Below are 16,994 nucleotides of genomic sequence, written 5' to 3'. Positions count from 1 at the left end.
TCCTTGAATGAAAAGTTATTTTGTTAATTTCTAAATGCACATGCCTAACATAATTCACAAGAGAACTTGACGTGATAACTCAGAGATCAGTAATAGTGCTAGCAATGTCAATATCCACCATGAAGAATTTCAATGTAATAAAATTTTAATAAACAGGAAAAAAAAAAAAAAAACAGTCATGTTACAATGAGATTGACAAAATAGCACCAATAGTGTTTCATATAAACAGTAAAAGCACAGGACTGCAATCATAAAATCCACAACGCATCAGGTGACATAATAATATAATGAGTGGCTGTCTTTTACATGTGCTGTATTCTTTCACAGTTTTACAAATACCAGCGCTACCAGTAATTTCAAACCTCTTAAAATGTACCTTTAAAAACGTACATTGACATAAATTGTGGAATCATTGCATGATTTCATATGTGCCACTTGCTCAAGCACCTTATATCTTTGTATGTGAAAGACTATTAAAAAAAGATGAACTACACTCGACCCAATCAAATTACACACTTTGACCTCTTTTGATAAAATCAAGTATCAGTCCCTGATATCACATAAAGCATGAAAACAACTTCAGCAGTGCTGACCCTTATACACTACACAAGAAATATCCAAAATGTTTTGGACACAAAAGCATTAGATAAAAATAAAAGCAAAAATAGTTCCATAGAAATACTAAGTCCTAAAATGTCTACTTCAAATTCATTGCAAAAAAATCTTTATTCGTCTCTTCTCAGACGAAGAGCGTTTCATGCTAACGGTCTTCAGCTGAAAGACTGAGGTACAGTTTCTTTATAAATGGAGCAGCAGCTGATTTATCCCTGTTCGTAGCTCCAGTAGTCGCCTCCGTGATTTTGACATCCATCCTGTGGAGTAATTTTGCACACAACAATAGCAGTTGTTTTATAATACCCATGACTGTAACAGGGCTTTATAATATATGAGCAAAGAGAAAAATTAGCACACTCCTTGAGGACTCCTGAACTGGATGAAGCTAGTGAGAGGCACTGTGTCCGAGCTGAAAGTGAAAACGGGAGCTCTGTCTATAAGGCTGCATAAAAAGGCCCTTACCAAGCCTCATACAGCCCCTGCAGGCGCTTGTGAAGAGCTTCCAATGTCCGGAATCTTGTCAGTGAAAGACTCGTTCATCCACTGTCCCCCTGGAACCTGACCCTCCTTGTTCTGATTTCTGGGTTCCTTCTCCGATGTTTCTGGAGATACAGACATAATTACTGAGAAACCCTGAGAAAAACACTGATTATGCTTCTAGCACTTAATTTATCTTAAATCTTTAGTAACTTCTTGCTCACAATTATATATCATTATATATCAATATGTGCATATTTTAGGCAGTGATGTCACAGATTCATTTTTCCAGAGCTTTTATTTAATTTCATTAAGTACCTAAATGCAAAGTAAATCAGATGTTATTGTGATATTAGTTTTATAAGGAAAATAATCTTAGAGTTAAGATGTTTATTGCAATCCAACCCATAATATTACTTTCCATGATCAGAAACAAATACTAACCTGCCTGTCCAGAAGAGAACGGACAATGTCCATTGCTCTGTCCTTCCTCAACTCCAGGTTCTCCATACGCCCCTCCAAAGGCAGCTTCGTAGCCAGGATCATACTGCTCTTCCTTGATGGCCATCCTCTTGGCATCCTCTGCAGAAACAAGGAAAAAAACAAAATTGAAAACATGTAATAGTATGTAAGGTCACCTTACATATCTGTACTTACATATGAATACCATAGCAAATTCTGACCAGTCCAGTTGTCCAATGGACATGAACAAATGAGGTTCCAAAACTGCTCATATCCTGGATACTCACCTTTAGCCAGGCCAAGATCGAAGGAATAATTGACTTCCTCCACCTCTTGAGGTTTAGCAACTCCCTTCAGTTGGTCTCGAAGTTCCCTGAGCTTGATGTAGAAGTGCACTTTATCCTGAGCTCGGGGGAACTGGGCACAGCGAGCACTGGACGAGGGCATCAGGTACAATGCCTAAAAGACGCAGCAGGAAAAGCACAATGTTACACACAGGTTTTGCAAAAAATATTAAATTATTATAACATACATTATTCTTTACAGTGGCATAACAACGCTAAAAGGTTGTAAGTTGCCCCCAAGAGGTATGCTAAGGCAAAATTACTAGCCATACATTATAGGTCCCTCTATAAAAGAATGTCTGCTAGATAATGTAAAATGTAAATGTCCTACCGTTTCAGAGTCTGGAATCTTGTGAGGCTGTAAGCCAAATTCCAGAGTTTTTGGCTTTTTCCCAAATATTTCTCTACAGAACATTTCATAAATACCTGTAGTAAAAAAAACCCAGAAAGATAAGCATTCCATCTTTATATAGCATGTAGCTGCCAACATATTTCTATACATTAGGCACTTACATTTTCCATTGAACACAGCTATGAGTGGCTTGAACTGCTTTATCTTCTCCACTAAAATTTTGCCACCTTCTCGAAGCTCTTTACTGTAGAGGCAAGAAAAACAGAATTCAGAAAGGGGGGACACAATATGCCAGTTTTGCATGAAACGAACCATGAAGTTGAGCAAAAGTTGCACCTTGAGAGATCTTTGCTTCCGGGTGTTGCTCTGGCTACCATGTTTGTGAAGCCAATGCCGTATTTCTCAGGAAGAGTGTGGTCATGCATATGGTTCAGCAGCTGGTCAGTGAACCCAGACAGGAACAAGCACTTCCCTTAAATAAGTAAGAATATAAGTGTTATAATAAAAGCATCACATATTTGAAATTAGAGGCATTGAGATTTAACCATAGACACAACACACAACTCACAAAAGTGATTTCCAGGTCCAGGGAACCATCTTCCAATATAGGCTGCCATTAATCCTGGATTGATTCCAATCTTTATGAAAAAAATACAACACATAAATCAAACACATGACAGGTTTATCACAATTCACCCTGGTATTTGCATGTTTTTCAGCATGGCCTAATATTTCCCACAGAGATCAAAAGATTCTTACAATCACATAATCCAAGTTGGGCGTAAGGATGTCCGGCAGAGTCTTTTTCATGACCTCCTCTTCTGACATGCCCTTGAAGCGATCTATTTTCCTCTTTACTTTCTTGAAGGATTCATCAATCTTCTCTTGAGCACCTTCAATTGGCTGGCCATCTTTGTCTAGCTTGGCTTTCTTAGGCTTGGGGCCAGGTTTAGCCTTGGGTTTAGGCTCTGCTTTAGGTTTGGGCTCTTTGTTTGCAGGTCTGCCCCTCTTCCCTTTAGCAGGAGCTTTGGCTGAAAGCAAGAAATTGTTTGCATTGTCTCAAGATATAGTTCGATATAATCAGTTAAAATAATTAGACAACCTCTTGACTACATTAACTAATTCAAATATACTAAACACTGCTAAGCTAAGATTAACTGAACAGGTAACAAAATTAAATTACTGATGAGAAACAGATGATATAACTATTCTTTTAGTTGTCATAGAACAGGACAGTGAATCATGATAAGTTATCCCTACTTCCAGATTTGACAACATAAAGCAGGAATTCTGAATCTTAGTTCCGAAAATACCTTGCTCTGGAACACCAGCCTCTAGCTGGGCAGGCATCTGCTGCTGCAGAGGCATCTGTGCCATGACCCCATCTTCTCTTGGTCCCTCCATGTACTGGCCAGCATTTCCATTAGCCATATGAGAATACTGAGCGTGAAGTGCCTGGAGATGTTGTTGCGCTGACTGTACCCTGAGGTGAAAAGACAATATTGAAAAGTCAATATCAGTCTGTAACAGATTATACAGCCCATGCTGTCTGTGACAAAACTTTACATTAAAGGCATCTAGCTGGCACTCTTATCCAGAGCAACTTAGATTTGAATCCTGCTACACATGGAGGCCAACATAGTACATAACTTGCCCAAAGGTTTTTTTTATTGGTGTAGTATCAATGTCAAACCCTAGTCTGCCACAAGGAGAGACCCTATTCTACACTAATAAAAGCCTCTGGGAAAGTTACATACTGTTTACCAACTATACTACCAACCCCCTGATGATACCTTTGTCTTCAAATGAACAGTGCCTTCCAAAAATATTGGAACAGTGAGGCCTATCCCTTTATTTCTGCTATACACTTAAAAAAGTGATGTGGAGAGCTTTTATTTCCATATATTTATATCTGATCTGATACACAGTTTGGAAGATAGCACCTTTGTCTGAACCCATGTAACAGTTGTCAGGTGTTTTATTGCCCAGGTGTTTCCTGATATATTGATTATTAAAGTAACAAATAGTGCTGAATGTCTATGTTTAGTTTCACCTGGAAACAGGTTTTGAACAGACAGACCAAGGAAAGCCACAGCAGTTGATGAGAGAAACATAGTGAATGCTGTAAATTAAGACTCTAAAACAACTGTTAATGACACCAGCAACAACCTTAAGAGGGCAGAAGATAAGGTATAACAATCTACAGTTCACAAAAGTACAGAGGCTTCACCAGAAGATGAAAACCACTATTATCAAGGTGAATAGAAAGAACTGGAATTATCCAAGAAGCACATAGACAAGTCTATGGACTGACTCTGGCCTGATGATACAACGAATATCTTTGAGATGAAAAGGCTAAAACTTGGAGAAAATGATCTGCTCATGATTCCCAACATGCAAACTCATCTGTGAAACGCAGTGGAGGTAATTTCATGGCTTCTTCTGCAATGGGCTAATTAATCTTCAATGATATACAATAAAATAAGAAGTTGACAGAAACATTTTGTCTTTCAATTAAAAAAAATGCAACCAAACTAATTGGGAGATCTTTCAAGATACTGCCCAAAAAATGACCCAATAATGCCCAAAACACACAGCCTGGAAAAGCATTACAAAAGAATAGTTTAGTGAGATCAGTGGATCATCAACTTAATGCAGGTATTATAAGCCATAGATTTGCTAAATACTAAGTCTTTTTCATTTTAAATTACTTTAAGATTATATTTTACAATACATTTGCTCACAAAACAAATGGGTGGGTTCTGACATCAGGTGCTAGATTTTCTAAATTGTGTATCAGATCCAGATGTAAATACCTGGAAATAAGAAGTGAAATGTTGATCGTGCGACTTATTAATCGCCTTTTAATGTCATGTTTTCAGTCTACAATAGAAATAATGGGTTTGGTCTCACTGCTTCAACACTTTCTGGAGGGTACTGTAGCTACTGTATGTCATCACTCATTACAGTTGTTTACCTGTTTTTAAGATAATCTAATCTTGCAGTTGTTCTTCACTAACTGATACAGTCCAAAAATGCTAGGAAATAGAATTTCTGCAATATAACTTTCATATTGCATTAACAAACAAAAGAGAAGAAAAGCCAAAATTCTTAAATGAGTAATTTTACTTATATATCTATCATAGGCTGGTTAGTAACATTCATATCGTTACATTTCACAGTGTTTAGTACTCCATCAGCAAGAGTTAAGAGAAATGCAGATGGAAACAAAGTGAAATCCTGGCGCCATTTGATGACAAAGGGGAGGGGGAGAAACTCACCAGTGCTGGACATAATCCGAGGGGGCATGGGGGGGCAAAGATCCATAACTCCTTTCCTCCATCTTTAGGGTACTTGTTGATAAACCAACATTCATATTTATTTAAAACACATTGTTAATGAAACATGAAGCTAGATCCTGGAGAATGTTTCTAACCAGTCTATTTCATTAGCAGGTACATTTCTGCTTTTTGTAAAAACACCAACTGACACTTAACCTAGCAACCAATTTACTTAGTTATTTAGTTAGCTAGGAAGCTTGATAACTAAACGATTGGTTATTTTTATGGCAAACTGCGTACGTTAATAATCTGTAATACTCCAAGTTTATTAAAGACAATCTGGTTAATGTATATTCACGTTCTTCAGCTAACTTTAGCTTAATGTTAACTACAGTTTAAAGGCTGCTAAGCTAGGTTAGCTAACCTAAGCTAGATAGGTTAGGTTGCATTGTTGACATTAGCTAGGTTATACGCTCATATCTTTACACTGAACGATATTACTCACATTATAGAGATATAGAGCTCACCTAAATGAACAAATCTTCTAAAAATAAAAAAGATAAATAATTTTATCTTCGTTAACATCAACACACGTCAGGCTAACGTTTGCTAGCCTTCTGTACTAATGAATGGATGTTAGCTAAGCTAGCTAGCTTCGTCAGCTCGCTTAACTCGGTATCTAATATCTAAATATCTGCAGAACAGATCATAATAAAAATATATAAAATAGTTAAATGATACATACCGTTGTAGTATAAACCGATACCGATATTAATCCGGTAAAACGTTTTATTTCAAGCTAAACAAATCCTGTTAAAGGCAACAAAGACCCGCAGCACACAGCAGAAGCGCAACTTGGCACTGGAACATACCAACATGAGATTGAGGGGTGCTGCCGGAGACCGGTTCACTTACGACTTATACAGCTAAACAATGGCTGATTCGGTCGCTGCTCAAACAAACAGATATACAGTATTGGTGCTTTCCACATACGTGAGCAGTTCTTAGTTATCACTTGTGTGAAGTATATTTTCTCTTTGCACATTTTTCAAGTTCAAAACACCCCTTATTGTGGAGTCGGTCCTCTCCCCTGCCGTTTAAATGTTCTGAAGCCCTGTTTCTATTGGCCTCCACTCGCTCATATGAAAGGGCAACTGCCTCTGGGACACATTTCACAATACAACCACTGCCTCTGTGTTTTAGGCAAAGTGAGTCATGCTCGCTTTTGTAACCGCTCACTTAATGCATTCAGATTCAACATATTTATTGACGAAAGTCCTACATGTTTCAATATAGCTGTGAAAAACACATTCTAAACTGAAAACAAATTATACAAAATAAAAGTATCAATTGCAAAATGTTATTTAATTTCTTTTTTTAAACACTTAGTCAGAATGTCAAATAAACACTATCAATTAAAAAATAGATGGCTAATAATTATACAGCTCTGAAAAAAAAACAAAAAAAAACACTTCAATATGTTTGAATAAAATTAACATTGTTGTTTTATTCTATAAATTACTGACAACCTTTCTTATAGCATTTATTTGCAGAAATGAATAAAGTCTGAAATAACAAAAAAAAAAGATGCAGAGCTTTTAGACCTCAAATAACACAAAGAAAACAAATTCATATTCACAAAGTTTTAAGAGAAATCAATATTTGGTGGAATAACCCTGGTTTTCAAACAAAGATTTCATGCATCCTGGCCTGTTCTCCTCCACTAGTCTTACACACTACTTTTGGATAACTAATGCCACTCCTGATGCAAAAATTCAAGCAGTTCAGCTTGGTTTGATGGCTTGTGATCATCCATCTTCCTCTTGATTCCAGACATTTTTAATTTGGTAAAATCAAATAAACCCAATTTTAAGTGGTCTCTTTTTTGTCAATTCATACTATATAGCACACAATAAAAAAAGAAAAAAAAATAGTTTTGAATAAAATGGGCTCAGATTTCAGTATGATCTCAGTATGTATTTATTAACAGCACAGCTGTGAAAGTTTTTACAAATCAAATCATCATGTTAAAACATTGTTTTGAAGCATTAAAAAAAAACTTTTCATCTTGTATGGAGTGTCCGTAATGCTTAAGTTATCACACATTAAATATAAAAGTCTGTACATTCATAATGTAAATGTAAAAAAAAGAGTAAAAAACAAAAAATATCAGTGGCACAATCAAAATCAAACAATTTTTCAAAGCACTTCTCAAATTGAAAACCTTGAATAGAGTCATGCATGTACTAATGTCTCTCTGCAGGCTCTATTATTTAGCAAATGAGCAAGGACTGTATGAGATGTTATTGGACATTAAAAAACACCAAGCGACTGTGTGGTGATGTGACCCTTCAGAAACAGTTTTTGTACTCTACTCAATTTTATACAGAATCCAGGTACATGAAATCACATTGCAAACAGTAAAAAAACACATAACGGTAATACCATTCAACTGAGGTAGAAATCATAAATAAGCACCAAAAAATCAAAATAGAGTAGTACTGTGAAAGTTTACAAAATCATGCATGGAAGTCATGCATGACCTCAAGAGTAAATACCTTAGGAACAAACTAATTAATAAAACCCTGAGATGAAATGTTTGAAGTGTAAGACAAAATATAGAATTTACCTTAACAGTTCTGACATTATACTGAACGACAACTGTTTCAGTACACGGTTCTCACAGTAAAAATGAACATGCAACTCACATAAAATCTTTGCTTCTCCACAAAGACTCATTATACAGACATTTATGTTTGTGGCGTTTGGCTGACACTCTCTCAGAACGACTAACATTTGAGTAGGCAAATGTCCTAAGAATCTTTGTCAAGGACTTGTGTACTGGTGTAATGTGTGGTGCCCTTGCATGTCCGAAGAATTGAACCCTTGTCTGTCACAGGAAAGAAGGTGTTTTCATCCACATGAAGACACTCACCTTGAATGAAAAACTGGAAAACCAGTAAGGTACTATGAGACCTTTTTCTCTTTGGTCCTCCATTTAGTTTAGAAAAGCCTTTAAGGCAGGCTCTTCAACCAGTCACTTACATCAAGATATCCTATTGGTGTTCGGGCATCTAATATCTGGGATCTGGTCTTCAAATGGCTGTACTGTCCATTGGCTTGACCTAACTTGATCCATAAGCGAGGAATGTTCTGAATTTGCAGCATCTGCAACAAGGAAAGTTTAGCAAATAACACTGTATTAAGGTAATCTACTTTTAAAGCAATGTCTTAGCACGTGATTTAAGTGCCACAATAGATATACCTATAGACGTGTTAGATTATTAGAAATATATATTACTACCTCTCTCATTAGCAGGGTAAAAACTGCAGGCCTGCTGTGACCCACTAGTTGAGCTTTCCTCATAGCCAGGGTCAGGCTGCTCTTCTTTAATGGCCATCCTTTTAGCATCCTCTGTAATGAGAACATGCTTGGTTTATTTGCTGTTCATAAAGTCTGCCTGTATTGAAAAGAATTCATCAAATTCTAACTTGAATTACCTTTGGCCATGTTCAAATCGAATGTGTACTGGGTCTCTTCAACCTCCGGGTTCTTCACCACACCCTTCATCTGGTCTCTTAGCTCCTTCAGCCTAATGTAAAAATGAACTTTGTCTTGTGCGCGGGGGAACTGTGCACAACGAGGACTGGAGGATGGCATCAGGTAACATACCTGCAAAAGTGTAGAATTAGGAACTTTAATAAGCTTTTTTCTGATAGGTAATGGTGGTAAACGTATTAATGAGGAAAGACAGTAGGTCCGATAGTCGTACTGTTTCTGTGCCCGGAACTTTGTAAGGCTGCAGTCCAAATTCTAGGTTCTTGGCCTTCACTCCAAAGATTTCTTTACAGAATATTTCATAAATACCTGCAATGTACATATAATCATTCATATTTATAATAAATAAAAATAAGGTCAAAAGAAAATCTTAAGAAAAAAAATAATGTTACCTTTCCCATTAAAAGCTGCAATTCGTGGCCTGTACATCTGTAGTTTTTCCAGAAGTTGTTTGCCTCCTTCTCGAATTTCTTTACTAAAAAAAAAAAAAAAAGCTTCACTCATCAGTTTTGCTGTGCAGCATTGTGCTTTGTAATAAAATACGAAACTGACAAACATATATATCAACTCTAAACTTAACCCTCATAAATTGCCCACTCTATATGATAATCTAGAATAATCAATACAATTGTTTACATCCTGAAATGGGGATGCCAGACAATGCTGTACTGTGGGCCAGGCATCAGTATGAATGTCTTACAACTGATATTTTATTAACAATACTTTGAGAGGTCTTTACTCCCAGGCGTAGTCCTCTCAACCATATTAGTGAAGCCAATGCCATGCCTGTCTGGAAGAGTCTGATCATGCATATAGTTCAACTGCTCTTCTGTAAGCCCTGACAAGAACAGGCACTTCCCTAGAGGAAAACAAATACAGTAGTTATTAAAAAAATAAAGTTAAAATAAAAGACTCCACAAATCAAAAGTAAAAGAAAATACATACAAAAATGATTTCCTGGATTTGGGTAGTGGCGTCCTTTGTATGCTGACAAAAGTCCAGGGTTGATACCGATCTACAATGTCAATGGAATAAGAGTGACTAAATTTAAGAATAGTTAAAACACTTTGGGAAAGGTTATGCTATAAAAAAAATCAATTAATATAATAAGTTTTCCTGTTCAATTACAATGAAGACTGGCTACTCACTATCAGAATGTCCAGGTCGTAAGTGATGATATCTGGCAGTTTTCTGGCCATGACTTCCTCCACAGACATGCCATTAAATCTGTCCAGGGTTCTTTTGGGTTTTTTCACAGTGTCTGTGGCATTCGCCTGATTCATTTCCTCCCCTGGCTTCTGTTTTGGTGGTCTTCCCCGCTTCTTACCCTTTTCAGGTGTTGATGGAACAGCTAGAACACACACATAATACATTTCATTTTACTCCACTGGTTTTGTGATGGTTATTATTATTCATTGGATCTGAGGACTGTAGCACTGTACTTGTAGGTTGGATGGGCAGCTGAGGAAGTTCACTGACTTGAGCTGGATACTGATCTTTATACACTGCTAATTCATTCATGACTCTTTTCTCTTCGGGTTCTTGTTGGTGATGAAGAGCATTAACCATCTGGCTGTACTGGGGAACTGGCTGTGGTTGAAACTGCTGACTGTACCTAAGATGTGAAAAACAAAACAAACAAACAAACAAACAAAAAACAGACATGTAGGGCACACTGATTCATTGATAAGATCTGACTTAAATATGTATGTTATGGAACAAGAGTTACACAATCACTACATAAAAAATGCTCAAAGAACATGTTAAAGCAGTAGTCTGTGATTTCTGTAAACACATCAGAATTTGCAAACTGGTTATACTCACCATTGCTGAAAATAATCATCCACGAGAGGCATCTGATAATCACATTCATACTGCTTTTCTTCCATCTTAATTGGTGGTTTTACTTTAATAGATTAATATTTATACAGGCGTTACTGACAATATATATTTGCAAGTCTTCTTTTGCTTCACGTTGTTTAACCGCATTTATAACCCACATTTTTGATTCAGTTCTCTCTTTCTCTATTAGCAGAAAGCTCTGTTAATCACAGAGTCTCTAGCAAAAGTATCATGGTACCAAAAAATAATATTTAAGCTACAATAAACAGAAAACTAGCTACATGGCTAACCATTTAAATCAATTGGATAAGTTAGCTTGATGCTAGCTTACACATTTTACGTAACGTTACATTCAATAGAAATTAACGACACACACAAAAAGATTTACATTTTATAAGACTCACCAGTCACAGAAAACCTTGTCCTGGTTACGGGCGCAAGTGTTTGTTATCAAAAATGAGAAAACTAGCGAAGATATTAAAGCTTCAGCCGGCTTCCTTAGCTAACCTAGCTACATGTATTCACAAGACAAAGCGTTGAAGGATGTTTCAAAATAAAAGTCCGTAAAGCAAAAAATATTTATGAGATTTATTTGTTAAGTTTATGTGAAATTTCATTTTTAATTAGTTAATTATATATATATATATGTATATATATATACATATATATATATGTCTAACTTAATCAATATGTACTGATATTTTCGTTTAGGCCTCACAACGTTTTAGACTGACGTCTGAGATATTAAATGTTTATTATAACGTTACTGTCTCTTTTTAAGGGGCTGCGCAAAATATTCCTTTTACCGTTGGTTTTGTATAAAACCAGCATTACTACGAAATTACATAACTATAGCGTTTATTGTATAATAAGTTAATTATAGAATAGGACACATAACTATAGCTATATTTAACCTGTGGACATTTACACACCCCCAGCTCCTACAAATGGACTCGACCGTGACGGCGGCGTGCGGACCGGACAGACCAGAGACATTACAGATATTTAACGTTAGCTAAAGTGCTGATAAAAATATGACCATTTAGGTTCACACTCGAGTCATCAGACTTAATCTAGACAGATTAAGAGAGGTTTGTGTGGGCCTTTGATTCTCTGTTTGTTGTTTGTGTCGAATGCGCTGTTGTGTTTGAAAGAAATTTGTCTCTGACTGGAAGGAAAGGTGATATTTGAGCATGTTTACAGTTTAGCGTTAGCATGCATGCCTTCTGAATGTCATACCAACACCAGCCGGTGTTCTGACATGTTAACCCAACTCGCTGCTTACTGTTGCAACAATTCAAGTGGATATATAAGAGAATAAGAATAAGGGGCTACTGTCGCTATCTGCCTAAAAATATATTTTTTAATACTTTGTACAAACCCTCTAAGGTGACAAAATGTTTAAAAAACGTGTTGCTATGACTTTTTAAGGCGTGAAACAAGATAATTAAGTTTTAGCGAGAGTTAAATAATGCTTGCTTTTCTGTAAATTAATACAGAGACCCTAAGGTGACATCTTGGTAAGAAAAATCATCCATAGTCACTTCTAATGAAGGCGTGGGAATGAGATCCTAAGGCGTGGAAGTGAGAAACTAATGCGTTGGTTTCTTTTTATTGTAATCCTGAAATGAATTATGGTGATATTTTGGAGTCTAAGAGCTATTTTAAAACTATTTTAAACCTGTTCGCCGTTTCCTTCAGGGGCAAAAGTAACTGTCCATAATCACAAATCTGAGGATGCCAGCTGGAGTGTCTTGGCCAAGATACCTGAAAATGTTCGGTGCCAGCGTACTATCCATGTTTGCTGGCGCTGAGGTCGTACATCAGTATTACCGTCCAGATTTGGTAAGATATTTAGGTACCACTTTAAAATAAGACTACCTTTATAAAGGGTTTATAAATGGTTTACAATTAGTTTATTAATGGTTACTAATTAGGTTGTAAATGCCTTAAAAATCACTAATAATCAGTTATAACACATACGTAGAAAGGGCAACAATACAGATGGCTGTGGGTTCACTATTTGGCAAACAACAGGTCATTGTTGCCCTTTCTATGTATGTGTTATAACTGATTATTAATGATTTCTAAGGCATTTACAACCTAATTATTAACCATTAATAAACTAATTGTAATTAACCATTTATAAACCCTTTACAAAGGTAGTCTTATTTTAAAGTTACCAATATTTATACTAAAACAGTGCTGTATTTGCCTTTGTTAATAAATATATGAAATCCTATTTGTTAATAAAGTAATGACGGTAATTATTATTTTACAGACCATTCCAGACGTTCCACCTAAGCCTGGAGAACTGCGGACAGAGCTTCTTGGACTAAAGGCGAGACAGGCAGCGCCAGAAAAACATTAATGTCACGTTTTGTATTTAAGTGTACATACTGATGTAAACAACACATTTACTTTTGAGATCTTCTTTGTGTAATAAATTGTATGCTTTTTCATCTGTCTTTATACCTATGATTTCATAAATGACATTCCCAAAAGGTGAGGATACAAGAATGGGAAATATGTGTGTTAATATTCTAACATGCTCTGTTGGACCAAGATACCAAAATGAGAAGATCGAAGGCTACATTCACGTTACAAGCCACGTTCAAATCCGATTTTTTGCTTAGAACGGATTTGGCAATCTTGACGGTTCGCATTCACAAATATAAGTGACCTGTGTCTGTGTGTAATGTGAATGAACCTGTCCCTAAAACGCCTCACATGTGCACACTGATATGTGTATAACTGCCGCCTTCTTCACCAACAACAAAAAACGTCATATTTGAGAGATGACTCGTAGCTTTATAAAGGTGAAATTGATGCGTTAGCAGCTCATATGTGGAGAATCTTTTGCTGGAGTGGAGAGCAAATAGCTTGTCTGAAATACATGCTCAGGTCGAGGAGGTGAAAAAAGGCCAGGCGGCTTGCTTTTGTCGTTTTGCAGCGATAGCACTAAGAGCAAAAATACACATGAATTCCGATTTGACTGTTCACATTCATGTCCCATGTCCGGGGATTGAATGCGTATCTGATTTAGGACCATATATGAAAGTGACTCAAATCTGATTTGAAAAAAAAAAACGGGTTTGGCAAGTTCACACAGCCATAAAAAATCTGATTTCAGTCACTTCAGCCAGGTAATGTGAACGTAGCCTAAATGACTTTGAAAGAGGTGTTATTTTAAAGGACTCATGGTAGTAGCTATAGTCGCAAAGACAAATCAACTGACCAATAGGAACAGTAAATATATTAATTTCTGCAGCTTACTGCTTGTATCCTATATTGAAACAGTTATATTTTTATGGGAGTGGTCTCTTCCAGTAAAGTGCTCCCTACCAGCATCTATAGAACACAATTAGGAAATGTCTGTTCCAAAGACAGTGCATGCTTCAGTGCACTTGGCTGTAGTTCAGTTCTAGACCTGCTGGTAAATAATGGTAGTTGAACTCCTTATTAAGAACACATTATATTAGTTTTCTAATAATGTGTATCTAAATATACACTCCACATCAATACAGAACCTGGAAACTGATAAAGCAGAACAAAGTATAGTCCAATGTAATAAAACCATTTACAGATTCAAACCAAAATGTCCCTCCTCAATGACGTGTCTATTATGCTGGATTTTTAGCAGGGCATTAAGGCATTTTAACCATTTAAATAAGTGAACACAGTTGAGATTTTCCATAATTTTGTACCATAACTCCATATGCTAACCTCAAAGTAGACCACACTTCACATACAAAAGTAAAATAAAAAAATGACATAATTGTTTATTAAAAATATAATAAGATTAACTAATTTTCTTTTCTGCAATAAAATATCTGAACAGTAATTAAAGAACTTAAAGTACTTAAGTACTTAGTACGTAAAGGTGCATGTCCTTTTTATCTGACTGCTTCCAAATGTTTCCTAGAGAAAGTGACTACTGGAAAAGTAGAGCAAATTAAACTTAAATATTTTCAGTAAAATTATGTAAAAGTCATCTCTGTGGGGTGGGAGTCGTTTAGTTAATATGTTGTGTATAAATTGTGCCTAAAATGGGTAAAACGTGGAGACCATATTTCATCTGTGCTTGTCTTGTTTTGTCTAAAATCACATCAAGCACTATTACTAGTGGAAAATTGATCTGATTAGTATTATTAAAACTCATTCAAAACTCATACAGTACAGATTGTTTTGGAACAGTAACACAATGTTTATCTGGGGGATAGAAATGTACTTGCATCCTCGTTTGTTTTCATGACACAAAACCGTAAATTCAGTTCAAGACTAGTTGCTACTATATTACTCCTGGAACGTTACTAGTTGTATATTCACGTTATGTTTATGATAAAACTGACGTTTTTTTAGAAACATAAATGTATGTATCTAACACAGACAGACACAGTGTTGAGTAACTTCTCAACAAAACCGCACAACTTAACTTCAGACCACTGAAGCAGCAAATAACAAGGCGGAGCTGTGATACCCATGATGCACTGCGAGCCTTAAGCTTGTGCGTTATGTTGTTATTTTGCGTAATATCTCTGCATTAACGCAAGTGCAGAGAATAAAATGCTCTAATTTTAACTTATTTTTTTGCATTCTCAAACGTTCTCTGTGGTGGTCAGGTAACCATGGAGTGGAAGTGTATCTGTGCATATGCCGCGGTGATTCCGCAGCTCAGTTCGGCAGTACACTCTTGTTTCTCTTCAGATCGTATAAATCTTTCGCCTTTTACTAAAGATTTCCGTGGGGAGGAACATTATGAGTATCAACTAATTTTTTGATGCCCTGCCTAATGGCGGGGTTTTCTATACTGGTTAAAAAAATAGAAATTAAGTGGGAGATACTGCTTGGTTTCTCGTACATAGTAAGCTGCTGAGTGTGTTGCATTCCGCGGGTATGTGTTTGGTAGGGATAAATACGGGTTGCTTTCGGAGAACGTTTTGTAATTTGCGCTCAATATACTCTTGTCTTATAACCATATTTTCATACAAGCACAGACAACTAGACAAGCAATCATAATTTTAATAATCATTAGGAAATTTTTATCAAATATATATTATTAAATATACTTGGTTACTTTATAATTTTTTGCAGTCATTTAGAAGTGATTTCAGTTTAAATTCTCCCAGCCTTTGCTTCCATTTTTGCGTTTTGTTAGATTTTCTGTGGATTTTGCTGACTTTTGCTTCTGGAATCTCTAGTTTGCTTCTGCTTATTTTTTTTTACCCTTGAATCTCCCAATGGTAGGTCTCAGACAAGGGTTCAGGGTACCTGTCAGTCCAAAATCAGGTGACCAGAGAAGATTCAAGGGAAACACCTTCTTCTAAGCCCCGCCCTACCGTGAAAACTGTGCCAAAACTTAGAAGCAAAAAAAAAAAAAAAATACAATAAAGCAGAAACAGTCTTTAGCAGCAAAATCTCCAAGAACCCAAAAATGAAAGCAAAGACTGGCAAAATCCAAACTGAAACTTTTTAACCAAGTAACCAAGTATATTTAAAATATATATATGTATTTGCTATATTCTTGAATTTGCAAACATACACTTTTCCTTTTAAATCTTATTTTTTTAAAGAATTTTATTATTATATTATTATTATTTTTTCGAGTAAAAGCTTTAGCACAAAATTCACTCGAGTGTGGTGTGCTTTGAATTGGGATCAACAACTCCATAGTTCATCGACAAAAAATAGGCCTTTCCTATTACCACATGTTTCTCAGTAGGGGTGAATTAGAGAGTGTCCTCCTTTTTTAAAACCAATGCGTACCTGTATATTTAAAGGTCCAGATATAAAAGTCTTCTAGTTAGTAGATTCGTCGTTATGGGAACTTTTATTATGAAAATCGTGGAGGCGAAAATAGAAACCCCAGTGTTTTACCAGAGACTGTACAGAGAGAAGAATACCTACTTAAGCATCTCTGTCGGGTTTGTTGGGCCACCAGAGGGCGCTCCCTAATGAGTAAAATAATAATGGATTCATATGGAGCAACTGAGCTAAATCAGAGTTTATAGATGTTTGTTAATTTTTATACAGAATATTGAATTCATTTTCTGAACACATAA

General features: G+C 36.1%; 3 protein-coding genes and 1 non-coding gene across 8 annotated transcripts; 2 read left to right on the top strand and 2 right to left on the bottom strand.

Annotated features, from left to right (window-relative positions):
• Positions 1–127: 127 nt before the first annotated feature.
• On the bottom strand, positions 128–6,418 carry tdg.1 (thymine DNA glycosylase, tandem duplicate 1). 4 transcript variants are annotated; one of them, XM_007252892.4, is made up of 11 exons: positions 6,277–6,418; positions 5,532–5,603; positions 3,564–3,733; positions 3,010–3,281; positions 2,819–2,888; positions 2,587–2,722; positions 2,412–2,494; positions 2,230–2,324; positions 1,842–2,013; positions 1,537–1,674; positions 128–1,217 (listed from the first exon to the last, which is right to left on the bottom strand). In XM_007252892.4, the coding sequence occupies exons 2-11, from the start codon at positions 5,591–5,593 to the stop codon at positions 1,084–1,086; spliced, it is 1,332 nt and encodes a 443-aa protein (XP_007252954.2). In that variant the 5' UTR covers positions 5,594–5,603; positions 6,277–6,418; the 3' UTR covers positions 128–1,083. The 4 variants fall into 4 exon arrangements, with proteins under 4 accessions (XP_007252954.2, XP_015462285.2, XP_007252956.2 ...); XM_015606799.3 differs by having other exon boundaries at positions 5,532–5,593; positions 6,277–6,409; XM_007252894.4 differs by lacking the exon at positions 5,532–5,603 and having other exon boundaries at positions 6,277–6,409.
• Positions 6,419–7,493: 1,075 nt separating this feature from the next.
• tdg.2 (thymine DNA glycosylase, tandem duplicate 2) lies at positions 7,494–11,483 on the bottom strand. The gene is made up of 11 exons (XM_007252898.4): positions 11,337–11,483; positions 10,915–10,996; positions 10,533–10,705; positions 10,239–10,441; positions 10,036–10,105; positions 9,814–9,949; positions 9,483–9,565; positions 9,305–9,399; positions 9,033–9,204; positions 8,836–8,946; positions 7,494–8,699 (listed from the first exon to the last, which is right to left on the bottom strand). The coding sequence occupies exons 2-11, from the start codon at positions 10,977–10,979 to the stop codon at positions 8,578–8,580; spliced, it is 1,230 nt and encodes a 409-aa protein (XP_007252960.2). The 5' UTR covers positions 10,980–10,996; positions 11,337–11,483; the 3' UTR covers positions 7,494–8,577.
• A 375-nt stretch (positions 11,484–11,858) lies between these two features.
• c10h12orf73 (chromosome 10 C12orf73 homolog) lies at positions 11,859–13,392 on the top strand. Of its 2 annotated transcripts, XM_049484465.1 has the most exons (4): positions 11,859–12,023; positions 12,432–12,516; positions 12,634–12,777; positions 13,214–13,392. In XM_049484465.1, exons 3-4 carry the CDS (start codon positions 12,670–12,672, stop codon positions 13,301–13,303), a joined length of 198 nt encoding a protein of 65 aa, XP_049340422.1. In that variant the 5' UTR covers positions 11,859–12,023; positions 12,432–12,516; positions 12,634–12,669; the 3' UTR covers positions 13,304–13,392. The 2 variants fall into 2 exon arrangements, with proteins under 2 accessions (XP_049340422.1, XP_007252958.1); XM_007252896.4 differs by lacking the exon at positions 12,432–12,516 and having other exon boundaries at positions 11,867–12,023.
• A 2,227-nt stretch (positions 13,393–15,619) lies between these two features.
• LOC125804872 (U5 spliceosomal RNA) lies at positions 15,620–15,734 on the top strand. Its single transcript, XR_007441093.1, has one exon. It is a non-coding gene; the product is annotated as a U5 spliceosomal RNA (small nuclear RNA).
• Positions 15,735–16,994: the final 1,260 nt, after the last annotated feature.

This window comes from Astyanax mexicanus, chromosome 10 (genome assembly GCF_023375975.1).
Source record: "Astyanax mexicanus isolate ESR-SI-001 chromosome 10, AstMex3_surface, whole genome shotgun sequence".
Lineage (NCBI taxonomy): Eukaryota > Metazoa > Chordata > Actinopteri > Characiformes > Acestrorhamphidae > Astyanax > Astyanax mexicanus.
The sequence above is the reverse complement of the archived record's forward strand: the minus strand, read 5'-3'. Positions and strand labels throughout refer to the sequence as shown.